The sequence below is a fragment of the Protopterus annectens genome, chromosome 14.part0 (assembly GCF_019279795.1).
Source record: "Protopterus annectens isolate FY-2018-M chromosome 14.part0, PAN1.0, whole genome shotgun sequence".
Lineage (NCBI taxonomy): Eukaryota > Metazoa > Chordata > Ceratodontiformes > Protopteridae > Protopterus > Protopterus annectens.
In genome coordinates, this window is record NC_056748.1 from 29852936 (window position 1) to 29880687 (window position 27752).

At 42.5% G+C, this 27752-nt stretch overlaps 1 protein-coding gene across 2 annotated transcripts in view; it reads left to right on the forward strand.

Annotated features, from left to right (window-relative positions):
- LOC122788849 (NFU1 iron-sulfur cluster scaffold homolog, mitochondrial-like) overlaps positions 1–27752 on the forward strand; it is a 274386-nt gene that overhangs the window by 60479 nt on the left and 186155 nt on the right. For both annotated transcript variants that reach the window (XM_044055741.1, XM_044055742.1), the window contains exon 2: positions 5550–5653. In XM_044055741.1, the coding sequence (XP_043911676.1) occupies positions 5550–5653 (104 nt within the window). The remainder of the gene's footprint in view (positions 1–5549; positions 5654–27752) is intronic.

A 27752-nucleotide genomic window follows, 5' to 3' on the forward strand; every position in this document is an offset into this window, starting at 1 on the left:
TCCAAGGTGGGAAGTTCTAAGCCTGCATCTCAGCCTAAGCATTCTCGATGACTTTGTCCAACTTCTGCCTGTTCTTGCCTGCCCGGAGAGTCCTTTAGGGGGAAAGTTGTCCCTTTTTGCAAATGTCTGGGCTACCATCCCAGGCAACAAATGGGTACTCAGAACTGTTTCCCTAGGACACATTTTCTTTCCGGACCTTTCCAGTACCCAAAGGATTCCCGGATGCTCCTCCAAACCAAAGGGCAGAAGTAGAAAAGCAAATTTTGTTACATCTGGGAGCAATAGAATCAGTTCCTGCTCAGCAGGTAGGCCAGGGTTTCTATTCCAGACTTTTCCTAGTTCCAAAAAAAGAAGGCACCTGGCATCCTGTTCTAGATCTATCCATTCTGAACTCCTTCTTGTTAATTCCAAAGTTCAAAATGCTCACTCTACATCAGGTGCTACCAATGTTGGACAAGGACTCCTGGCTGGTAACTTTGGATCTCAAAGAAGCTTATCTGCACATCCCCAATCAGGGGAAAGCTGCAGGCAGTATCTTTGTTTGAGTGGGCAAACAACATTATCAATTCTCTGTGCTGCCCTTTGGCTTATCTACTGCTCCCAGAGTTTTCAAAAAGTGCCTGGCTCCAGTTATTGCCTTTTGCAGGCAGAAGAAAATTCATATTTATCTATACTTGGACGACTGTCTAATTCAAGCAAATTCTCAGGAACAGCTGTTAAAGGATTTGGAATTTGTAAAGACTCTTCTCTCTTCCCTGGGTTGCACTCTCAATGAGCAAAAGTCAAAAATGGTACCAACCAAGGAGATAACATTCCTGGGAGCGAGTCTGAACACCGCCGCCCAGATGGTATGTCTCACCCAGGAGAAGCAGACAACTCCTTTGAGCTTACTTCAAGGACTTAGCAAGCCTGTGCCAGCTCCCTGCAAGGAAATACCTGCAAGCTCTGGGATTCATGGCCTCTTGTATTCTCATTGGTACCTTAAGAACCTTTGGTGTCAGCACACACAGGACCTGGATGTGAGAATTCCTCTGCTTCCTTGTCTGCAGAGAGAGCTTCTGTGGTGGGCGACAGCCTGTTTACAAAACAAGGGCATGCCTTTCTGCCCACCTCCTGCCATTCAAGTTCTGACCATGGACTCCTCGGATTATGCCTGAGGAGCTCACCTGGATGGCAGATGTATACAGGGACGTTGGAACGCCCAGCAGATGCACGTGCACATAGATATAAAGGAGTTGATAGCAGTTCAGCAGCATCTTCTTTCTCCTGGAACTCTGCTTGTCAGAACAGACAACACCACAGTCATGTGGTACATCAACAAACAGGGAGGAACTCATTCTTACCCCCCTCTGCAGGCAGAGCATGATTCTGTGGTCCACAGCACCAGCATTGGGCCTACATCTTCTAACTCAGTTTCTTCCAGGGAGAGTCAGTGTTTTGGCAGAGGAGTTGAGCAGACAGATCCTGGATCCTCACGAGTGGCAGTTGAACAGAACAGTCTTTTACAGCATCATTCAGAGTTGGGGCACTCCTCGGGTGGATCTTTTCTCCTCCCCTGACAACCACCTTCTGCCACTTTTTACACCAGACAGCATCACAGCAAGGTTTGGAAAGTGGATGGCCATGTCTTTCCCTTGGACGCTACTTTCAGTTTATGCCTTCCCAGAGTATTGTTGAAGATCAGGGATGAAAGACTAAGGACCATTCTCATAGCTCCAGACTGGCCCAGGCAGCATTGGTATCCACTGCTTCACAGTCTCTCTCATATTCCTCTGTGGCATCTTTCTCTGAAACCAGATATTTTGGTCCAGGAAGGGGGGAAAAAATTCTACATCCACATCTTCAGTCTGTCCATTTGGCAGCATGGCTCATTGTATGAATCTGTCTACTTCTTCTTCCCTTTCCCAGCAGGTAGTTAATGTACTTTAGGAGGCCTAGCACTAGGAAGTCCTACGCTGGCAAATTGGAACGATTCTCTCATTGGATGCAGGCTAGAGGGGAATCTTCTGCTCAGCCTACTCTTCCTCTGATCCTGGAATACTTGACTGATTTGCTTCAAGGTGGACTTTCTTTTTCCTCTATCAAGATCCATGCTTCAGCTATTTCTGCGTATTGTTCTTTTGAACAGCCTATTTTCTCTCATCCCCTGATGAAAATGTTTCTCAGAGGTGCTAGCAACTTAAAACCTCCCAGAAGAGCGCCTGCTCCAGCCTGGGACCTTAATTTTGTTTTGGAGAAACTCATTCTTACGCCTTTTGAAACAGCTGCCACTGCAAAAATTTCTCTCTTGGAAAATGGCCTTCCTCTTGGCTATAACTTCAGCAAGGAGAGTTTCGGAGTTGCAGGCTTTGATGGCTGTGGAGCCTTTTCTCATCTTCCATGCAGATCGTGTCTCTCTGAGAACCAGTCCCTCTTATGTCTAAGGTGGTTTCAAGCCTGACTCTTAATCAGTCCATACACCTTCCTTCCTCCTTTCTTTCTTTTCTAATCCTCAGAATAGATGTGAAAGGATCCTGCATTCTCTTGATGTGCATAGACAGCTCATGTTTTACCTGGACAGGACTAAGACCTTCAGAAATCAGCTCAGCTATTGATCAGGTTTGCTCCTGGAGCTCAGGGCAAAGTTATTTCTAAGCAGACCATTTCTAAATGGATTGCACACTGTATTACTTTCTGTTGTTCCTTTCATGGCACGGTTCCTCCTCAAGGGGTGAAGAGCAGCCTCCACTTTTGCAGCCTTTTTAAGGGGTGTCCCTACTAAAGACGTTTTAGAGGCTGACACATGGTCTTCTGTACACACTTTTAAAAAGCATTATAATTTGCCTTTGTTTTCTAGATCCAGGGCAGGGTTTGCCACTGCTGTTCTGCAGGGCATACTCTTCAATCCTTGATTCTGTTGGTACTCCTCCCTCTTCTCCGGGCTTTGGTAATCACCCCATTTGTTAGGACTGCAACTGTGAAACACGATGAACATAGTACAGTTGTGTACACTTACCATAAATGTAGATGTTCGAGTGTATTCGCCTTTGCAGTCCTGGTTTCCCTCCCTCCTTCTCTTTTCCCAAGGTACAGGCTAAAATTGGTATTATTTGACAAAATGGCTTTTCGTGTAAGCCTTGTTTTCTGGGGACTTCTGACCGTTATGGCAAGAAAGACTGAGGAAGTGACGTCGGCTGCCTCCTTTTGTATAGGAAGCCCTGACGTCCTTTACAACCGAAGGTAGCCAACGTCATTTTTACTTACCTTTTGGTATTCTGGCCGACCGAGGGCTACCGGGAGCCGGATAACCCATTTGTTAGGACTGCAACAGTGAATACACTCTAACATCTACATTTATGCTAAGTGTACACAACTGTACTTTCTTTGAGTTGGATAGGGATTTTAGCACTTGATCTATGGAGATGTGAGGTGCAGGGCAAGTATTGGAGATGTCAAAAGGGCCTTTGGGGGGGACAGGGGGGATGAAGTTTGTGCTGAACCCATCTGCTAGCAGGTTGGCTAAGTCAACAGGATCGGTGTAAGTTATTCCGTTGAGTACTAATTCAGAACAGACATGGGCTTTGGCATGGAGGCTCCTGACGTAACTGAAGAAGGCTTTGTGGTTTTCCTTTATTTTGGAGGCTAATTTCAATTCATAATTGGCTTTGGAGGTTTTCACTGGTGATCTAATTTGCCTGTTGAGGCTAAGGAGGGATTTTTTTCCAATTTGTAATTTGTTCCTTTTTACCCTTGAACAACAGTTTCTTACTTTTATTGTAAAACCTGTCCAGACAGGTTTTTGTTTCCTTGAGGAGCAGGTGTTAGTTCTGTTGGGTATGGCTGAGTGCATGCAGTTGTACAGGTGCTTGTATACTGCATTTTAGCCTGGTTACGGCTCTTGGGGGGGGGGTTGGCTGGGATAGAAACTTCGAATGAGACTGACGGATGATCTGATCTCACCAGGGAAGAACATGCTATGGGAGTGGTGCAGCGGTTGCTCATGTCGGTGAGAACCAAATCCTCAATGTCATCTCCTCTTGTGTGGGATGACAGGAGCTGGTCTAGTATGTTAGAATTTATGAAATCAAGGAATTGTTGGGTGAGTGCATTAGTGCAGGAATAGTTCACCCAGTCTATGGTGGGGTAGTTGAACTCACCAAGGATCAGGGTGTTAGGGCGTACCTTGATGGAGTCAAGTAGGTCCAGGTAGGTGGAGTGTGTGTCCTGAGTCATGGAAGGGGGTCTGTAACTGGCTGTAACTTGAATGGGTGTCTTCCCAATTGTCAGTTGCACCTGGAGTAGTTCAGTGCATCATGCTGGCAAATCCGTCTGTAGATGTGCCTGTCCTTAATGAAGATAGAGACTCCGCCACCCTTAGTCTTTCCGACCCCCATTTGTGTTCTGGAATGTGTGGAATGAGGTATAGCCTGGTAATGCAGGGTTTTTCACCCTTTGGGTAAATCTAGCATTTTTTCACTGTAAATTTACTGTAATTAAAGACATTTCAGAGTATAACCACACAAACACAGTTGCAGAAAAATATACTGCATCAAGCTGCTTTTTCCTTCTTGCTCTCCACAGCCCTGAACCAATTTTCCGTGACCGCACAGATGTTGGCATCTTCCAGTGCATGGAGAGCCACCAGTGAGTGCATTTTCAGGTTAAGGCTCCTAGCGTTAAGCAGCATGACCTTCAGTTTGCTTTTTGACAGATCTTTTATGTTAGAAGATTTGTCGTTGGGACATTGCCTAAAAAAGGCACAATGAAGGAAGCAAGAGCCTTGGCCAGGATCTGGACTGCCAGGGGTGACTGGTGGAGGCCATCTCTGGCAAAGCATCGATGCCTGTCATCCCAGGCAGATAGATATTGGATCCCCTTGGAATGACACCAGAAACTAAGCTAATTGTTGAAGTCAATTATTTTTTTGTTGGAATTCTGGTATCGTTCTTGGTGAAGTTAGGATGCTGCTTAGGGCTACCATCATCCAGGGAGGTACATCTCAAGTCATTCACACCAACATGGACAATGACAAGAGTCATACTTGTACTTATTGTGGAGAGACTTAAGTGCATGCATGAAGTGGCAGATTCTGGCATCAGGCAGACTGACCGTGACCTTCTTGTCGAGCCTGGTGAGGGGGTCATTGGTGTGCCTCACAACTGAGTCACCAATGACCAGTATGTTTAGTTTATTGTTGGGCCTTGTGGGTTGTGTTTTATGCCTTTTAGGGTGTGCTTGTGAGACACTGGTGTGTTGTCTGATGTGTGTGTAATTATTTTTCTGCAACTGTGTGTGTGTGTGGTTATACTCTGAAATGTCTTTAATTACAGAATATTTACAGTGAAAAAATGCTAGATTTACCCAAAGAAGTGTGTACTGCTTCATCAGAGGATTTGTTTGGCAAAGAGCATAAATTTTATTAGAAGTGGTAGTGTTGAATATTACAGACATGAAATGTGTACTTAAACATGTTGTTTTGCTCTGTGAGATGCCAACACTGTCCTTTACTTGTTTCTTTCAGTTGCGTTGTAAAGAGTGAAGTATATTTTTTATTGTATTTTCTCTTGCAGATGTTATTCTGTCACAGTACAGAAGAAACTGTTCCCATTCTGTGCTTCACAATGTTCATGCAAACAGCTTTTATGTCCTCCTCCTATGTTTCAGGATTTCTCAGGTACTTTTACTTTGTTTATTCAAGTATTAGAATACTGCATAGAGACTGATATAACACCAATTTCAAAATGTTCCTGTCCAACTAGGGATCGTGCAATAATTAAATTATAACTCTTTTTATTATCTGTTGTCTGCAGTGCTTACTGTTCTGTAGTAGTGCAATATAAACATTGATTTGACTGACAAATTGGAGTTTTCTGATAAGTACATTATTTTATTTTTGTTTTTGTTTACTGGGGGAGCCCAACTGATTACATTGCCCATTTGCAACAGAGACCCATGGAGAAAAAGCTCCGGGTAACAGTAGTTCTATAATATAACACACTTTAGATAAACCATAAAGAAAGGCCAGTGTACAGTAATAATGAAATTCATTAAAACTGAATAAATGAGACCTATCACGCAAAGATATACAGTGAATTAAGTTGTAAGAAGTGACTTTAGTGCACATTGCAGAACATTACAGGAGGAGAAAATTCAGTATAAATGTAGCAGCCATACTAAGCAGTAGGACACACCAGAACAGTGGGAGCTAAAGTATTGTAATGTGCACCTATGCTGATGCTGATGGGAGAAAAAAATACATGCATTTCTTATGGGGGAGTGCTAGTTTGGAAGAAATAGTTTTGTTTAGTTAACAAGAGAAAATCTTTGAGTGTTTGGGTGTTTTTATCCTTTAGATTCTGAGCAGTTTAGTGTGATTTAGAGGTAGTCTGAGATTGGTTTTAAAAGTAAGGAGGTTCTTTGTCTGATGGTAAAGGGAATATTTTTTCATAGTTTAAATTTATTTCCTGAGTATGAATCAACATTTGAGTAGTTTGGGTATTTTGTGCTAGTCCTTTGATCAAAGGTTCATTTCGAGTTTGAACCATTTTATTACGTTACTAATAGTTCTGGAGTTTGAGGGATGGTGTACTAGTTTATTTGCCATTATGAGCTGCATGTGTGATACCTGGTGTGGTAGTTTTAGCCAGTTCAGGAGAATGCAGTGTTTGGTTTGGTTTAGGAGGTTGGATGCAAGTTTGCTTAATGAAAATATTTCTAAGTTCCAGATGTTTTTTTATAGTGGCATTAATGTTCATAGCTCATGTGTGAATAGTAGGCAATTATTGTGCAGTCTGTTACAAAATTAGAATCAAACCATAAAGACCTTAACAGCTATGCCAGCCCCAACTACCAAAGTGTTGGTCAAATTTAAGTTTGTCATGACATACCCCAGTAACTTGGTATGGGTGATTGGTTTTATTCTGGCACTGTCAGATGAGACAGCATTAATACTGTGTTAGTTGATGGGACGGTTACTGGAAGTAAGCATAATTAACTTCTGAGATTCAGGAGTAGGTGGGATCTTTTGTAACCTGTTCTCAAGAGAAGAAAAAGGGATTTTAGTAATTGTTTTGTAGTTAGGCTAGTGTTGGGCTGAGCCAACAAGATCCGAGTCATTCACAAACTGTATGATCGCTGTGTGTTTGGCTACTTTGTGCATGTAATTTATATTTTTTTTGAATAAATTAAGTGCTTACCAAAGTGGTGTAATGGCTACTTATGTTTGACATTTCTGTGTTGAGAATACTGCACAAGCCCTTTTTTGGTTTTAGCAGTATGAGTTCTCTTGATTAGTTTGGACAAACTAGCTAGGCAGAGGTATGATGATATCCGTTAAAATGGATTAGGAGTTGGTATAAATGACATGTACCCTAAAGGACAGAAAGCAAGAGGGTGATGAGCAGTCATGGGTCAGACCTGGGATCAAATTGTTTTAATGCCTTGATATATATATAATTGTGGGGAGGCTGGAAAAGGGGGGTGTGCCTCCTTGCAGCCTGCACTCGGATATCTGAGTGGAGTAGAAAAGATTACCTTAGGTTGGGTCCCTATTATTTTAGCGAATGCAATGAATAGCGAACGCTGTTTAGTCTAATGTCATTACGCGAAATGGCAAAATACCGAAAGCACGGGCCGTTTTCGGGACTTTGCCATTTCCTCCACTGTGGTGCGAATCTTGGAGTTGGTGTATTTAAGTAGGGGGGGGCAAAACCCCCCACTCTATTTTGTGTTTTGATTTTTTTGCGGGGGGATTGTGGGTCGATTTATCTAGCATTCGCTTATATAATATACACCTTTGGTTGAAGTGATGCTAGAGCAGAGCTAGAGAGTGACACCTCAGGTTTGACTGTGTATAATATTTTGCATTAGAAGTGAGTAGCAGTCTAAAACAGAATTATATGAGAGAAGAAAGGTGGTATGGTGCCATTTATATCACCTGATTAAGTGCAGTCAGATAGTTTGTTAGTGCAACAAGTAAAAACATTAAATCAATGCTATTACCAAAGTAAAAGAGGCGAACATATTACTGCAAAGCTCACTGAAAGTAGGAGCCATCTACTCAGTCTGTGCAGGAGTTCTCTACAGCCCCCATCCCAAGGAAGGAGATGGATGAAGGCATTTAATGCTGAATTATCTGTATGGTATAAACCCTGTGCATGTAACATACCACCTAGCACACATGGCATAGTTACATGTCACCCAGCACATGTGATAACAGCCATGTGCAAGAACCCAATCATTCCTGATACCTTACCAGAGGCAGGGTTCCTGGAGTTGATCTATTTAAATCACAGTACATACAGAATTGTGAATGTGTAATTAAGCCATTCACCTACTTCTAAAAGCTGAACTGCGGTGGTGGTGCTGCGGTAGCGTTGTTACCTCATAGCAAGATGTTGTCCCGTTCGATTCTCAGCTAGAGCGTCTTCTGTGTGGAGGCATACGTGAATGGGGTGTGCCTTCGTTGAAGGTTGTGCGTCAGGGCTGATAACCCGGTATGTAAAAATCCACTACCAATCATTAGCGGACCGGAGTTCCGCTGTGGCGACCCCTAACCGGGAAAAGCCGAAAGAAACAAACCTACTTCTAAAAGTGATGTATTTGAAGGCAGCTGCAAAGTCATCGCATCGACTTAATGCTGTCAGACATGGGGCAGATAACTTATAAAATAGGAAGACATACAAGAAGTGTACAAGACCGCAGTCTGATGTCAGAAAGGAGGGGGCAGAGGATGATGAGACTGGGATAATCAAATCTGAATAAACACAAACACATTGCAAGAATGATAAAAACTGTTTATTACTAGTCCCTAGAACATCAGCAGAAAGTTGTACACTCAGTCATTGCTCTTGCAGAACTTTTAGAAATCCATGGCCGAATCAATTAAAAAAAACATCCATAACTTTTCAGTTTACCTGTCCTAAACATTTCCCTATAACTTCATTTCAGATAGAAATTAATTGTATTTCTTAAAATAATTTAGTAGTCTGTATCGTCATACTAGGTTAATGAAGTAGAGTGAAAACAGAAACCAAGGACAGCCCCCCGATGAAAGGTACAGAATGAGAGCAGTTGGCTTGGAAGGAAATAACAGTACTGACAATTATTACTTAAACGCAGGGATGAAGCCCTGACTGTGATGATGATGGCCAGTGTTTTATTAGCAACTTGTGCACAGCAGCCTGGGGGGAGTGAGATGACTCTTGACTGAGACTGCTAGGAGTATACCCCCAAAATACCTGTCTGATCACACGTAGGCAAGCAGTGCCTGCACAAAGCAGCCCAAGGAGTAGCGTGTGTTTAGAGCCATGAACACTTCTTAGATGTAGGTAGCAGCTGTGGAGATCGGTGAGGCTTACACAGGCGATTATGAGCTTTGCCGAGGTAGGGGAAGAATGCATCCTCTTTCCATTGGGCAACATACTCCCTACTGCCTGACTCTAGTCTCTGCATTGAACGTGGGCCAATGTTCAGCTAGGGGATGAACAGGTCGTAGGGCTCTCACCTAGTATGTTGGATACCTGTCTTTTGCTATGGGAGAGGAAGACAAGCTGTTGCACAAGGCACAGTGGACAGGGAAGAGAAGGAACTATCACTTAAAGAATAGTACTTAATATAGGGAATTGTAAATTAACTAATAATGCATAAAAAACTATCACTTAAAGAATAGTACTTAATGTAGGGAATTGTAAATTAACTAATGATGCATAAAAAAAAACGGGAACCCAAATCCAGCCAGACAACCATGGACAGAATATGCTTTTGTTCTATTCTATCTTTTATGCTTGCATGTTATAAGTTACTTTTACTAGGATCACTAATAAGGTTTATTGGTTTAACTGAAGTGAATGAGGAATCCTTTTTATGTGGGCTAGTATTTTGAGATGGAGGATAATCAGATTAATTAACTAAGTGGTGTGATAGGCTTTTAATTATTTGTAAAGGGAAGTGAGGGATTTTGAAGCTTATCTGAAGAAGTTTTGTGAATTGTAATAAAGGAACAAAAGTGCTTGATTAAAGTTATTGTGTCCATGGTTGTCTGGCTGGATTCAGGATCCCATTTTTTGTTTTTTAGTGTGGGGAATTGGTAATTCAGTTTTGGGTGAAAAAAGAAAAGCACAGTGGGAGTCGAGATATTAAGTGGGGTACTGGGCCGCATAGCTCCAACTGTGTGTCAGCAGGTTGTGTTGCAGTGCTGTGCGTCACCTCTGTGATGGATGTGATGTCATCCATACATTTTCTCTGCCCTCACAACATGACATGCATAATGTAGGTTGTGGTCATTTAGGTATAATAGTAAAGTTAACTATTTTTATCTCCACTGAAAATCAAGGAAACCTGATTAAAGCACAATACCATATGTGCGTGTAGTCCTTGCCACCCCACCCTACCCCACCATCATACCACTCAACCTCTCCCAGCAAGAAATATGGACAAAGCCAAAAGTAATGGGGAGACAAATAGGGGCACTTTTTAAATACTGCTCTTACAAACTTAAAGTTGATAGCATAACAAGTTTTCTATTGTTATGCATTTTTCTGAAGGATATGAAGTCTGAAACTCAAATGGCTTTCATTATTTATTATTATAATGTAACTTCAATGTTGAGTAATTTGCCGGAAAAACACAAATTTTATGAGGACCAGACCAAAAATATGAAGCAGAAATCTGGACATTCTGCAAAAATCTGTACAGTTGAGAGGTCTGCCCACCATTGGTTCTTTTTGTCTAGAAATAAATATGTAATTGTAAGTGGGACTTGATAGTGTAATTTCCTGCCATGTAACCTGCAATACCACTGTAGTCTTGCAGGAGGAGCTGTAGCAATGTCGTAGTTGTCTGTTGACTTTAGTGGGCTGTTCTATTGCTTCAGGCTTTTACACACTAACATGCATCATCTGTGTGAAACTCCATAGCGGTGCACAGTTGTGAGCCATATTACACTTTTGGAATCGGGTGTGTTGGGCTTCTCCCTTTCCTCATCAGCACACTTAAATGCCAGCTGAAGACCGTCCTTATTTGTGGAATTAAGCATGGGGTTAACTACTTCATGTAGTGTAGTTTCGCAATCCACACAGGTTTTCAAATCATGACATATATGTGCACACACTTATTTGTTGTCGTTACACGTAGAAAATGAAATGACATTGCATACATGTACAAAGAGGGCTTCCATAAGTCTTTAGCACTGATTAAATGATTTTTCAAACACACAAGCCACTTTTTATTTTTCTACAAAGAGGTAGTCTGAGCTAACGTTAGTCCCTTTTATGAAATGACATGTGTTAGTTCAAATTGCATTAAACTGTACCTGATATCCCAACAGAGTGTAGCCTCCCTGACATCACAGATGCACAGGTGAGAGCTGCCCTCTCCAAAGCAAAAAAACACAGCATCAATGGGACCGGACTGTGTCCCGGGCTGCGTCTTACATGAGCTCCAAGAAGAACTGAACCCTCATATAAAGTCACTGTTCAATCTCAGCCTTACTACAGGATATGCACCCAAGGAATGACTAAAAGCACCAGTGGTCCCACTCCACAAAGGTGGTGCCACAACGGACCCCAGAAACTATCGCCCTATAAGCCTGACTAGCCTGGTCTGCAAAGCTATGCAGCGTATCATCATGGAACTCATAAACAAAGACCTTGGGAACCTCCAAACACTGGATCCTACCCAATTCTGCTTTAAGGGCAGATCTTGCCTCTTGAACCTGGTCGACTTCTTTGAAACGGTCACCAAGGCCATAGATGAAGGGAAGGTAGTCCACACAGCCTACCTGGACCTCGCAAAAGCCTTCGACACAATACCCCACTCTGGCATCATAAATAAGCTCACCAGCTTAAATATCATCCCCTATGTCACAAGATGGGTTGCAAACTGGCTCAGGGATAGACCCACATGGCCAGAATTGCAAGTGCCATGTCAGACTCTAAACCAGTTACAAGTGGTGTCCCACAAGGCTCAGTCCTGGGACCTCTCTTGTTCGGTATATATTTCTCTGAGGTACAGGCTAACACGGGACTATGGCTGACCAAGTTCGCAGATGACTGCAAACTGGGTGCCATAATCGACTCGCCGGCTGACACAAGCATCCTCCAAAAGGGTCTCTCAGAGACGGATAACTGGTGCCAGAGCCATGGCCTAAAGCTAAATGCCAAAAAGTGCATAGTCATCCCCTTTGGGAAAAACAAAGTGCCCACAAATTACCACATAGGTGGTAATCCATTAAGTACGGAAGAAGTAATTGGGGATTTGGGGACCCAAGTAGATAGCAATCTCTCCTTTGACAATCACGTTGCCAAAGTTGTTAGAAAGACCTTCTATATAGCCCACCTTATCACGAAAGGGTTCACATCTAGATCGAGAGGTCATTGTGCCCCTCTACTCATCACTCATCAGGCCCATAATTGAATACAATGCCCCATTTGGGATGTACCTTACCCGACACCTGCAGCAACTGGAAAGACCCCAAAAGTACCTCACCAAGAGGATCAAGGGACTCAAACAGATGCCCTATGCAGTTAGGCTAAAGAAACTCCAGCTCTACTCAGTTGCTTACCGTTTACTCAGAGGCGATCTGTGCCTGACGTATAAAGCCATGTCCAAACCAGAATTAATGGACATGCTTCACCTCAGGAAATCCAAATCCCTTAGAGCTACACGCTCCAGGGATTTACACCTCAGCACAGAAATAAATAGGACATGCTGGAGGGACAGATTGATATCCCAGAGGCTCCCCTCACTCTGGAACAAAATCCCAATCCATGTTGGGCAGAGCCCCTGAATGACCCTCTTCAAGAGAAATCTTGACGAGTGGATTGAAGATCATAGGTTTACCCCTGGGATCTCTTCTCTGTCCCTACTAGAGGCACAGTAAACTAACCTTAAAAGGGCTTCCTTCTGTGACCTACTATACAGAGGCACAGTCAACTAATCTAAAAGGGTGGCGAAAGCCAAACACACTCTGGCTAGGCTTATAAATGCCCTAGGGAAGATAGCCTAGTATCAACCTATGAACCTATTTATTATCAGCAAAGGTCTTGGAAAAGGATAAGAAAAGAGTTGGAAACCTTCTACTTCGTCTGAGGAAGAGAAATCTTCATTTCCTTCCTGGTATTCTCTTCCCGTTTTGTTCTTTCTGTTTTGAGAATTGTAAGAACTACTTTTATTAAGCTTGGGTTTACTTTCACAGAAATTTGTTGTCTTTGAAATAGCAAATTTCGTGGCTGAACAGTTTAAATTGCAATGGATCAGAGCGTTTTTCGCATTAAAGATGCAAATGACTGAAGTCCCTGATTGTATAAGGACTGCTTCACAAAATACCATATACTCTGTCACCAGCACACAGGTCAGCATACAATTTATTTAGATCTGAATGCCTTTGACTAAGTGAAGGCTTGCTAGACCTTTTTTGTCTACTCATTTTTTCTGAAAAACCTGAAGTACCTGTTGGAACAATTCCCTTTTGCAGAGAAGGGGAGGTTGTTGCATAGGTTTGAAGAAAAAAGTATACAAGTCAAGTAGTTTATCATTTATCAACAGTTGTTTGGTTGACACATTAGTTGTCCTAAAAAGTCAGTATGGTACTCTTGGGGAATGTAGGAGAATATATACTGATTTAGGGTACGGTACCTCTGCACGTTCCCCCCACTTTGACGATCTGCCCTACTTTAACAAAGTAGGTACCATTTTACTACCTTATTACTAGTTTGTATGCGGTGGTGCAGCAGCTAGCATTCCCGTCTCACAGCAAGAGGTTCTCCGGTTCGATCCTCTGCTGGGATGCCTTCTGTGCGGAGTCTACATGTCCTCCCTGTGGTCGCGTGGGTTTCCTCCGGGTGCTCTGGTTTTCTCCCACATCCCAAAGACATGCTGTAGGTGGATTGGATGTGCTAAATTGGCCCTAGGCATGAGTGCGTGCGTGTGCCTTCTGTGAAAGGTTGGGCGCCGGCCTGGCAACTCGACAGTGTAAAAGCTCCACTGCCAATCATAAGCAGACAGGTGATCCACTGTGGTGACCCCTCACCGGGAAAAGCCGAAACAAGAAGACTAAGAAGATTACTAGTTTGTACGCACAGGTCTTTCACTTTCATAGCAGATTGGTTACTAGATTGTTTATTTGCTTTGTTATAGATAAAGGAAAGTACATATTTATTAATATTAAAAATGTCTTTCATTTATTACGTTTCCTTTTATTATTGGAGACAGGGCATGGATCTTTTGATAAACAAGAAGGGTAAGGCACATTTGTATATTATATATTATTTCATTTTTTTTTTTTTTTTTGTCAGAACACATGCATAAGTACTTTACGTGACCTAGACAGACTTATTTGGTATACCACAAGCACTCATCCCTATCACGAATTCTACATAGATGAACCAAAGAGAGCCTAGAATAACATGGGATTTGTGGGGCAGTTCTGTGTAGCAATATTGGTATCTTGTAAAGATGAGGCCTACGTTAAGTACTGTAGATCGTGTCATTATCTGGACAAATACTGTCCAGGAAAAGAGACCTATAAAGGAGGTACATCTCGGTGTTATTCATCCTTGTTATAGTAGTCTCTTCCCAAACATTTATTATTATAGTATGTATGGTGTCACAGAACACTACTTTCTAAAAGAGGTAATTTCTGAATCTTTTTTATTAATTAAACCCTTGATTTTTTTCCAGTAGCTAATGCTGCAATTCTTGTCAATATTTGCATTATTTATCAATGTAAGCGTGTACTCTGGAGTAATTCTATCTGATAGTTTAGTGCAGACGAAAATCTGTGCCTAAAAATTAAAAGTATGTAATTTTTGTCGTACCTCACTGTAGTTGTATTATTAATACCCTCTGTATGACAAACATTGCAGTTCCCTGGTACTGAATAACTACTATTACCTAAAGCTGCCCTCCATGCTGACTACCTGTGTTTCTTCCCATCATCTGCACTCCTGATCCAAGAATGCTTCCGTGCTTCTTGGGTCAGCTAACTCTGTTACCAAATCTGAGCATGTCTTCTCCATCCCAGGCCTCAAACTTTGAGACAGCGTACCCCCAAACATCTTTATCCCCACCATCAAGCAATTTAGGCTTTAAACTCTGAGAACCCCTTTTTATCTACTCTGCATGTACCTGCTTTCAAAACAACCCATTAACAATGCAACAACCTGTGGCTGTGGCACCTTCAGTCCAGAGCAACTTTACCTGTGGGGCCACTGTTACTGGCTAATTAAAACTACTGCTGTATGTCAGAAAAGTCTTTGTGTACATTGTACAGAGAGTACATATGGTGTGAACAATTGTCATTATCCGATCCCTTTAGTGCTAATACTATACATAAATTACTTTGGTTGTCATTTGCTGAAAGCTTTATCATCATCACCATCTTAATCACATATAAAGCTTCAAATGTAATGTTAATCAGTACAGTTACTTGAACATTCTTGTGTTAAATGCACTTGTATTGCATATCCTGTATTATGTGTCTCCGTTATCCTGTATATCATTATATTTCAGCTAATGTGTGTTTCAAATGTCTTGCATAGAATTCATATTTATTACATTTCAGTTATACCATGTTACCTTGAGCTATGGTTACAATTGGTCTGAGTGGAACAATCAACTTTATATAAAATATTTAAGTAAGTAAATAAAATGTTCTTTGCTATGCTGATGTACCACAGTCATTTTAAGGGCCAGATTCATAAAACAAGGTAAATGGCTAAAATGTTTTTGCTATTGTAATGTACCGCTTACCTTGATCTTGCATGTCAAAAGCTCATGGTTGCTTCCAGAAACACCTCCTGGTTTATTCCTTGCCATTAAAACTGCAGATTTCCATCTCTGTCCTATGCAGATGAGTTAATCTGATTTTAATACATGCCATTTGGAGAGGTCCATGTGTACTGGCAACATCTGTGATGTTGAAAATGCATATTCATGATTGACAGCTGGTCAGCTTCCACATTTGTCATTGAAGCATATACTTGGATCAAGGTGACGTTGATTGGAGTTGATTGTGGAAGCAACCACAAGCTTTTGGCGTGCAAGATCAAGGCAAAGCTTCACAAGAAGATCATTACAGACCTTCCAAAATATGACCTTGAAAATATTCCCCAAGACTATTGGATAAAATAAAATAAACAAATTTGCTGTTCTTGATATAGGAGATAGAAAACCTGAAGAGTTATAGAATGACATTAAAACCGTAATTGGTGACAAAGCTGAAAAAACACTCCAGAAGAGAAAGAAAGCAAAAAAAATCACCTTGGGTCTCGGAAGAAACTAGAAAAGTAGCGGAGCAAAGAAGCAAAATTTTTCATTAATAGATGAAAAGTATCACAAATGAACCAAGAGTTTCAACATCAAATTCTAAAAGACAAGGAACAATATTTCAAGGATATTTGTCAGAAAATTGAATCAGAGCATGTAAACAGAAAAAAAAAAAACAGACTAGGTTATCTGGATAATCCTCGATTGGGGATGCTTAAAGATGCCAATATAATGATATTGAACGAACCAGAAAGCATTAAAAAGAGATGGAAAGAATGTATGGAAAATTTATACAAAAAATGCAATGTGGATAACATTAGGGAAATAGAACCGGAAACTGAAATCGAAAAAGAACCAGATATTTTAAAGAAAAAGTCATAGCAGCAATTAAAACTTTATCGAACGAGTCACGTGGCATCGACAGTGTTCCAGTTGAATTAGTCAAAGGCTCAGAAGGTGCTATCATGGCCCCCTAGCTCGACTGTGTCAACAGATTTAGAAGGGAAAAACAAGGACAGCCAATTGGAGAAAATCATTTTTCATACCTGTACCTAAGAAAGGCGACTCCAAGGATTGTAACTACTATAGAATGATTGCATTAATTCCACACACCAGCAAAATACTGATGAAAATAATACAACGAAGACTACAGTCATAAGTTGAGCAAGAACTACCAAAAGTTCAGGCTGGTTTCAGAAAAGATTGAGGAACAAGAGACATTATTGCCATTGTCAGATGGATATTGGAGAAAAGCAAAGAACACCAAAAGCCAATGTACGTTTGCTTCATTGACTACAGTAAAGCTTTTGACTGTGTGGATCATGATAATCTCTGGAGAACTCTAGTGCAAATGGGAATACCCAAACACATAATTCAGCTGATAAAAAGGCTTTACAAGAGAACTGAATGTGGCAGCATTGATTGATTTCCAGTAAAACTGGCTTCAGGCAAGGATTCATTTGTCACCTTAACTATTCAACCTTTTATGGTGAAGCCATCTTCAGAAAAGCAATATTTGGAAGAAGAGCGCGTCTTTTTAAAGTTGATGGCTGAAATATAAACATCTGCGCTATGCAGATGACACAAAACTCATCACCAGCAGCAAAGAAGACAATGCTTTATCTGTTGAGAAAAGTCAAAGCCAAAAGTCAAAGTACAGTTTTGTACCTACCATAAATGTAGATGTTAGAGTGTATACCCTGCTGCAGTCATCACACTTGGGTTATCCTGCCGTCAGGCGGTCCCGCAGACGGCCCGAATTCCAAAGTCCTGGTCCGGCGTCAGTTGCTGTCGCTTCTTCCCTGACGTCAGAGCGCCAGGGGTATATTAGAGGCATCCAATGCCATTTTCTTAAGTTTTTCTTGCCCCAGATGTCAGGTGCCCCTAATAGGTAGGCAAAAAAAAAAATTATATATATATATATATATATATATATATATATATATATATATATATATATGGAAAAATAAAACAAACCCTTAGGCACACGCAAATACACCACAGAGGTAGTATAGAATAGAGTGGTAGAGATAAGTTCAGCTAGTTCAGAGGGGATGGAGGGAGGGTAACTTGGACTACAGCAGGGTATACACTCGAACATCTACATTTATGGTAGGTAAAAAACTGTACTATGTTCATAGTGTTACCCTGCTGCAGTCATCACACTTGGGTAGAATCCTAAAGCGAAGGATGGGAGGTGGAGTCAAACAGGGTTAGAGGAGGCTAGAAGGCCCTGCAAAACTGCAGTGGCGAAGCCAGCTCTAGTCTTGGAGTTCAGTACACACCTTCACCAAACATTACCACTTACCACTTTACTCTAAGTTGCAGCTTCCAGAATATCCTTGGTTGGCAACCCCCTGAGGAAGGCTGTAGATCTAGCTGCTGCCCTGGTAGAGTGGGACCTTATGGTAGCAGGAACTGGTTTTCCATGGTGGGTGTAGCAAAAACGTATGCAATGTCCTATCCATTTGGAAATGGTTTGTTTTGAGATGGCCTTTCCTTGTGATGCTATAGCATAGGATACAAAAAGCTGGTCAGATTTTCTGAAAACCTTAATTTTGTCCAAGTAGTAACGTAGCTGCCTGTGAATGTCCAAGGAATGCAGGAGTCTTTCTCCTTTGTTCTGTGGATTTGGAAAGAAGGTGGGTAAATGGATGGTTTGATTTAGAGCCACACTGGATACCACCTTAGGCATAAAGGAGGGGTTAGTTCATAGAGAAACTCTGTCTTGATGAAAAATGAGGAAAGGCTCTACTGCCATTAGTGCCTGAAGCTCTGAAACTCTTCTAGCTGAAGTAATTGCTAGCAGCAGGGCAGTCTTCCATGATATAAACTTTTGTCAGCTGAGAAAGCTGGCTCAAAAGGAGGTAGCGTGAGTTTTTCCAGAACAAAGTTGAGATCCCAAGTAGGTGTTGGTGCTCTCCTGGGAGGCCTAATGTTTTTGGTTTTTGGCCCCTCTGAGAAACTGCCTTAGGAGTGGATGTGAAAATAAGGGAGGATCCATGTTGTAGTGAGCAGAAATAGCTGATGCGTGGATTAATAGATGAAAAAGAAAGCCCTTTGTGTAACATCTCAGTTAAATATTGCAGAATCTGAGGTATGTCGGGCTGAAGGGTATTTTGGCCTTTAGCTTGGTTCCAGGCGCAAAACCTTTTCCATTTGTCTGAGTAGGCTTTCCTGGTGCTGGGCCTCCTGGCCTCCAGAATAACATCCATAACCGCTTGTGAGAGAGGAGCTGGCTGGTTGCTTAGGTGAGTTGCCATGCAGCCAAGTTTAAGGTTTTGAGCTGGCTGTGTAGAATCTGATTGTCTTGTTGTGTGAGCAGGTGGGTAATTTGTGGTAGAATCCATGGTGGGCCCTGGGCCATATTCCTTAACAGTGGGTACCAGTGCTGGCGTGGCCAGTCTGGGGCAATGAGTATCATTCGGGGTCTCTCCATCCAGACTTTCAGTAGCACCTTTGTGAGAAGGGGTAATGGAGGAAAGGCATATACTGTTAGCATTTTCCAACTGAATGAGAGTGCGTCCACTTTCCAAGCTTGATGGTGAAAAGTCCTTGTGCAAAATTTTGTTAGCTGATAGTTTTGAGGGCTGGCAAAACAGGTCTATGTCTGGGAACCCCCATTTTCGAGCTATCATTGCGAATACTTCTGGATCCAGTTTCCACTCGTGGGGATCCATGATGTTTCTGCTTAGGTCGTCTGCCAATGTGTTCTTTTTTCCTGGCAGGAACTGAGCTTGTAATTGAACTTGGTAAGCCAGTGCTGTGTTCCACAAGGTCATTGCTTGCCTGCATAGAGGGTAGGAGTGTGTACCCCCTTGTTTGTTTATGTACCACATTACTGTGGTGTTGTCTGTCCTTATGATAAGCTGTCCTGGATGTAAGAGGTCCTTGAAGGCTGTCAGAGCATTTTGTACAGCTAGCATTTCTTTTTGATTGATGTGCAGATTCCTTTGATCTGCTGTCCATATGCCTTGAACGCACCGTCCTGCCATGTGTGCCCCCCAGGCATAGTCCGATGCATCTGTTGTCATAGTTTGCCTGGCTGGGGGTGGGGTGAAAGGCTGACCCTTGTTGGGGTGACATGCCTGTGAACACCATAGAAACTCCTGTTGAAGGCAGGGAATGAGAGGTATCATTGTTTCCAAGCTGTGGCTGTGTTGAGTCCATACGCTTTTTATGTACCATTGTAATTTCCTCATATGCAGTTTTGCAAATGGTATTAGTAGTATGCAAGATGCCATGAAGCCCAAGGCCTGCAGAATTTTTCTTGCAGGGAGTTGGGTCTTTGTTGCCATTGTTCTGAAGTATTGAGTTAATTGTAGTTGTTTATCTGGCATCTGATAAGCCATCTGGGCCGTTGTATTTAAGCTGGCACCCAGGAATGTCATATTTTGTGAGGGCACTAGTTTTGATTTCTTTTCGTTTACTGTGTACCCTAGGCAACTTAGAAGATGTTTTACAAAAGCCAGGTGTTGTAAGAGAATGTCCTTGCTTTCTGCTTGGATGAGACAGTCATCCAGGTATGGGTATATTTGAATTCCTCTTTGTCTGCAGTATGCAATTACTGGTGCCAGGCATTTTGTGAAGACCCTGGGCACAGTAGATGAGCCCAAAGGGCAGTGCAGAGAATTGGTAATGGGTTGAACCTGCAATGAAACGGAGGTATCTTCTGCAATTTTGTCTGATAGGGACATGCAGGTATGCCTCCTTGAGGTCCAACGTTACTAGCCAAGCTTTCTTGCCCAACATGGGAAGAAGCTGCTGTAGTGTTAGCATCTTGAATGTGGGTACTTGCAAGAAGGTGTTTAAAATTGAAAGGTCCAGAATGGGTCTCCAAGCATTGTCCTTTCTGGGGACTAGAAAGAGCCTTGAGTAAAATCCTTGGCCTTGCTCCTGTGTAGGTACCAGTTGAATGGCTCTCATGTCCATGAGAGCTGTAATTTGTTTTTGTGCCTCTGCCCATTGATTTTGTGGCAGGTTTGCCATTCCTTTTATCCTTGGCAAGGTGTGGAAATGGAATCTGTAACCATGTGAGATAATGTCTAGGACCCATTTGTCCTTTGTGACGATCCGCCAGTTGTCTGCAAAAAGTGCTAATTTTCCTCCCAAGGGAGCTGCCAAGAGAGTTTTGCTTGGCAGTTTGAAGTTTAAGTCATTGTGTTTGCCTTCTAGTAGTTTGGGACCTGTCTTCTCCTCCCTTCTGTGTTGCAGTGCCCCATTGGCGAGGTTTGTAAGGGATTTGTGCTTGTCCTCTGCCCCTTGGGTGCCTGTATTTACCCCTCTGTGGTCTGTCAGAAGCTGGAAAGGACCAATTTTTTGCTGGCCAATTTCTGCTGAAGCGTGGGGGCTGCACCTGTAAGAAATCTTTGACGGTCTGAATAGATTTCGCCTTATCCTCCATTTTCTTTAAAACCTCCTCTGCTTTAACCCCAAATAAGACATCCTGCTGTAAAGGTGCATCCAGTAACTTTGCTTTAACATGATCAGGCAGAGATTGTTCCTTTAACCAAGCATGCCTACGTATAACAGACCCAGTAACAGCTGCTCTAGAGGAAGCTTCCAAGGCATCAAAACCACATTGTAAAGTATGTTTGCCACCTGTTCATCTGCATGCAACAGATCTTGCATTTCCTTGAATTCAGACTGTTGAGGGTGTATGCCCATCTTTTGTTTTATTTGAGACCTTAGGAATTGCTGGGTATTTAAGCATGTGAATTTGACAATTTAGTGCTCTCATAGCTATAGTAGCTGAGGTATAAACCTTCTTCCCCCACCTATCTAGTGCTCTGGAGTCCATTTCTGAGGGTACAGGATTTTTAGCCATAGAAGCCTTAGCCCCTTTGGGACCCTGGGAGATTGTCTCTGGATCAGCAACAGGGCTTTTGTAAAGGAATTTGTGTGAGTCAGGCACTCTATAGTATCTATCTGATTTGGCTGGAGCAGGAGGCAGAGAATCTGGATTTAGACTAGATTCTAAGAAGACATCATCCACAATGTCCAAAACTGGGGTGATAGCAAGTGGTCTGTGCTGGGGGAGTAAAAGAAACTCTCTGAGCCTTTTCTTTGAGTCTGAGTAGTCCTGACCTTCCCAGTAGAAATGTTCCCTCATGGTATGTAAGGTTTCTCCAAAGGAATAATCTTCAGGGGGAGAAGCTGCGGGAATGGAGTCTTCAGCATCAGAATCTTCATAAGGGGGAAAGGAGTAATCCTGTTCCTCAGAGGAGCCCCGAGGAAACAGACACTTGATCACAGGAGGCATAATCCTCCTCTTGTCTAGGCCTTTTGTCGGGGGGGTGGGGTCGGGAACCCCTGATCAAAGAAATCAGCCATTTTAAGCATCTGTTTCTTAGGCATAGGGCCTTGACCTGGAGACTGAAGTGTAGGCTTTTTTGGTTTTAGAGGAGTCTTAAGCTTAGCATAAGATTTTATGGTGAGAGTAGTCGGTCTGAAGACACCTTCAGAAACCGAAGGTGTTTCTACAGCACTGGCTTCCCCTACTGCAATGTTGTCAGTAGGGCCTAAACAAAATGGCTGCGTCTGCCTAGAACTCTCTGCTGGGGATCCGAAGTGGTCTGGGGATCCAATTCAGCAGTAGCCAGGGACTGCGTTGGCGCCTCACTAAAAACCGGAGAACCGGCGACCGGCCCAGCCGAGGCCTCGGAGTCTGGCTTGGATCTAGGCTGCATGTCTTTATCTTTGCATTTTTTATGCACGCCGGTAGTCGGTTGCTCCGACGGCGTAGTGTAATTAAATTTTCTACCAAAGTAGTGTCGAGTGAAATCAAAGCGTTGCTTTATAGTTCGCTTATTGAACCTAGCACAAAACCGACAACCAGTTACGTCGTGGTCTGGGCCTAGGCAAGGTATACAAAAAGAATGAAAGTCCTTTATGAGGTATTTGCTTCCCACAAGAAATGCAATTGTTAACTTTTTCTGACATTGGACTGAGGCAAGAAAAGGTTCCCCAATGGGGTACTTAGCTTTGAAGACTTTGGACTGAAACTCGATTCGAAAATCTCAGGTGTCGGCCGACCGGCACTTGCGAACTGCTTCTGGCACGGCAAGAAAGACTGAAGAAAATGGCGTCGGATGCCTCTAATATACCCCTGGCGCTCTGACGTCAGGGAAGAAGCAACAGCAGCCGACGCCGGGCCAGGACTTTGGAATTCGGGCCGACTGCGGGACCGCCTGATGGCAAGATAACCCAAGTGTGATGACTGCAGCAGGGTAACACGATGAACATCATGGGATTACAACTGAACATAAGATGAAGATAATGAACATGGAAAATGACAAGGATTTTGACCTTTAAGATGACAGAATAGAAGTTGTACAGAATTTTAATCTTCTGGGCTCTTTTGTTAATATGGAAGCAACAAGCAGGGAAGAAATACTTTGCAGAAAAACATTTGCCGCAGTGGCGGATCCAGGAATCTGCAAAGGGGGGGGGTGCAATCTGGTCAGCTAACTACTATTGGTGGATCCAGAAATTTGCAGAAGCGAGGGTGCAGTCTGGAAAGTACACCAGTGTGGGGTGGAGGTGGGTGGAACACTGGGTGTGGAGGGGATGTGGAAAGATCCTTAAGATGCTCTGACAACACATATCAAAAGACAGTAATATATATTCTTTTGCATGTCATTGTGTTCTGGCTGTGTTAATGGAGGTAGGTGACTCCTGCCCAGCATACAGCAAATTTAGACAGTACCAGCTATTGGTTACTCATGGCAGGTCACAGACCACTTCCATAATGGCATAGTATGCATATGCATTATGATGGCCTAGCAGAGAGTCCCAGTGAAGGCGATTCCATCTCGGTGAGTACCATAACAAATGCAAGCAACTTTGTAAGTAAATTTCTGCAAAGCCCGTGAATAACTAAGCAAACGTGTGCACACACACACATTTTATATATATATATATATATATATATATATATATATATATATATATATATATGTATGTGTGTGTATATAAATAAATATATATATATATATATATATATATATATGTGTGTGTGTGTGTATATATATATATATATATATATATATATATATATATATATATATATATATTTATATATATATATATATATATATATATATATATATATATATATATATATATATATATATATATATATATATATATATATATATATATATATATATATATATATATACACACACACACACACACACAGCAACTTAAGGAACTACATGTTATGGAGAAAAAAAATTCAAAAAACCTGGCAGAATGCCTTAAAACCCTTTGCTTCTACTTAGTCTCCTACAGATTGTAGGAGACTATGCCTGGCTTAGAAGGCATCCACAAACGCCATACTTATGAATCTCCTACATACTAGTAAGTCAGAGTACCAGAAGTACAAGGTCTAGGAACCTGAATTTTGTCTGACTTAAACAGAACATGCTGGAGACACAGATGTGTGTCTTGGAGACTGGCTCTGATGTGGAACAGGCTTCCCATCCATGTGAAGCTGAGTTTTTCTGTTATCTATTAAACACAACCTCAAAGTTGATGGGGGAATAGAAAATTTGCAGTAGTCGTGGCACGCATGTCCCTTATAGACAGAGGTAGCTGACCATCAATGTCCTGTTTGGATGCAGGACATCATTATTCTTTTGGGAAAACTTGGCTAGGCTTAGAAAGCCCCCCCTCCCCCCCCCAGGATCATTAGTCTAGTAACAGTCCATGAATGTATGAATACCTCAGTTCAGTTATATGATGTTATGAAAACAAATGCAAACACTGTAAAATATCACAGAGAAATACAACCTATCCTTTGTCATGCAGTATCAAATTATAAAGCAAAAGCACATGCTTGGGGCTGACTCAGTAAAGATTCCATTTAATTTGTGCAAAAAGAAAACTCTTCCACTATCACAAGACAAAACTGAAAGCACCAAGGACTGGAATCCCCAAACTGTATTTGCCAAAAAACAAAACAAAAAAAAAAGAAAACACACTTGTTTTTCAGGGGGGAAAGCCCCTTGCCCCCCATGATGTGGGGGTGAGGGGCAAGACCCCTATACCTCCAAACTTATCTATACCAATTCTGTGATCACTCTGACTCAAAGGATGTTCCCTCAAAAAGGTAATCGCTGCTGGTAGAGCTCACAGATGGTGATTTCCTATAGAGGAACTCAACTGTCAGCAGGTTGAATCTCGGGCAGCATCGCTGCTGGTAGAGCTCACAGATGGTGATTTCCTATAGAGGAACTCAACTGTCAGCAGGTTTAATCTCGGGCAGCATCGCTGCTGGTAGAGCTCACAGATGGTGATTTCCTGTAGAGGAACTCAACTGTCAGCAGGTTGAATCTCGGGCAGCATCGCTGCTGGTAGAAACTCACAGATGGTGATTTCCTATAGAGGAACTCAACTGTCAGCAGGTTGAATCTCGGGCAGCATCGCTGCTGGTAGAGCTCACAGATGGTGATTTCCTATAGAGGAACTAAACTGTCAGCAGGTTGAATCTCGGGCAGCATCGCTGCTGGTAGAGCTCACAGATGGTGATTTCCTATAGAGGAACTCAACTGTCAGCAGGTTGAATCTCGGGCAGCATCGCTGCTGGTAGAGCTCACAGATGGTGATTTCCTATAGAGGAACTCCACTGTCAGCAGGTTGAATCTCGGGCAGCATCGCTGCTGGTAGAAACTCACAGATGGTGATTTCCTATAGAGGAACTCCACTGTCAGCAGGTTGAATCTCGGGCAGCATCGCTGCTGGTAGAGCTCACAGATGGTGATTTCCTATAGAGGAACTCCACTGTCAGCAGGTTGAATCTCGGGCAGCATCGCTGCTGGTAGAGCTCACAGATGGTGATTTCCTATAGAGGAACTCAACTGTCAGCAGGTTGAATCTCGGGCAGCATCGCTGCTGGTGAAACTCACAGATGGTGATTTCCTATAGAGGAACTCCACTGTCAGCAGGTTGAATCTCGGGCAGCATCGCTGCTGGTAGAGCTCACAGATGGTGATTTCCTATAGAGGAACTCCACTGTCAGCAGGTTGAATCTCGGGCAGCATCGCTGCTGGTAGAAACTCACAGATGGTGATTTCCTATAGAGAAACTCAACTGTCAGCAGGTTGAATCTCGGGCAGCATCGCTGCTGGTAGAGCTCACAGATGGTGATTTCCTATAGAGGAACTCAACTGTCAGCAGGTTGAATCTCGGGCAGCATCGCTGCTGGTAGAGCTCACAGATGGTGATTTCCTGTAGAGGAACTCAACTGCCAGCAGGTTGAATCTCGGGCAGCATCGCTGCTGGTAGAGCTCACAGATGGTGATTTCCTATAGAGGAACTCCACTGTCAGCAGGTTGAATCTCGGGCAGCATCGCTGCTGGTAGAGCTCACAGATGGTGATTTCCTATAGAGGAACTCCACTGTCAGCAGGTTGAATCTCGGGCAGCATCGCTGCTGGTAGAGCTCACAGATGGTGATTTCCTATAGAGGAACTCCACTGTCAGCAGGTTGAATCTCGGGCAGCATCGCTGCTGGTAGAGCTCACAGATGGTGATTTCCTATAGAGGAACTCCACTGTCAGCAGGTTGAATCTCGGGCAGCTGAGGCTCAAGATTTCAGTTTTCACTTTCGGCTTTCATCAGCAGAACACAAACGTCTTCTAACAGTTCAGGGCCAGTCATTTTTATCGACAAACAGCCTCCATACCCATTACCTCCCTGAAGTATCTGGTTTGACCCTTCTAGTATAAAAAAATAATGCATTAATGTAAGGGGAAGCCGGTGCATTAATTTGTTTTTCAGAAACACTAATCGCTACTTGTCTTCCAGCTTGTTTTACTCGAAATACATCTCAGTCCTTCAGAGTTAGAATTACAAAATCAAACACCAGGGGCCAGTCATTTAATCCACTGACAGTCATGATACCCATTCCCTACCCACAGTGTCCTGTTACATTAATGCATTTTTCACATAAACAGTAGTGACAGATTGTACTCCCACTTGGTTTATCCAAACACACTTTACTCCTTCAAAGCCAGAATTAAAACAACAAAACAAAAGGGACAATCATTTCATCCACAAAACTCCATACCTATATTCTACCTAAAGTATCTACTTTGACTCTGATAGGATTAAAAATTAATAGTTTCATTAATATATTTTTGTTACAAAGAAACAGTAGTCACAACTTGTCTTCTAACTTAAAATTAATAGTTTCATTAATATATTTTTGTTACAAAGAAACAGTAGTCACAACTTGTCTTCTAACTTAAAATTAATAGTTTCATTAATATATTTTTGTTACAAAGAAACAGTAGTCACAACTTGTCTTCTAACTTGCTTCACCCAAAGACACATTCGTTTTGCAAATCCAGAATTACTAAAACTTAACATTGGATCAGTTATTTCATCCACATACAGCCTCTATGCCCACTGCCTGTCTAGAATATCTGGTTTGACCATTCTAGGATGAAAAATTGATGTCCTTCATGGATGCATCTGCAGTCATAACAAGTGGGTTGTCCTGTCGTCAGGCAGCCCTTCAGTCGGCCGGATTCCAAAGTCCGGGTCCGGCTTCGGCTGATGTCGCACTCCACCCGACGTCATCTCTGTTGGTCTTCGGGTATAAAGGCATCAGCCGACGCCATTTTCCCAGTCTTTCTTGCCGTGGCGCCAAGCAGAAGCTGTTCGCAAGTGCCGGTCGGTCGGATCCAGAGATTACTTCTACCGAATACTACTTCGAAGACTTCTAAAGCTAAGTACCCCGTTGGGGACTCTTTCTTGCCTCAGCCGATGTCAGAAAAAGTTAACAATTGTTTAAACTGTGGGAAACAAATACCTCATAAAGATTTCCACTCTTACTGTTTGCCTTGTTTAGGCCCAGCCCACGTAGCAGCCTGTTCGCCTGTGCTTCCTTCAACCGACGAGCGGCTTAGGCGTCGGTCGGAGTTCGCAGAACAGTTTTTCGGTTCTGATTTTGCGTACATTATGCCGTCGGATCCTCCGACTACCCAATCTGGCAAAAAA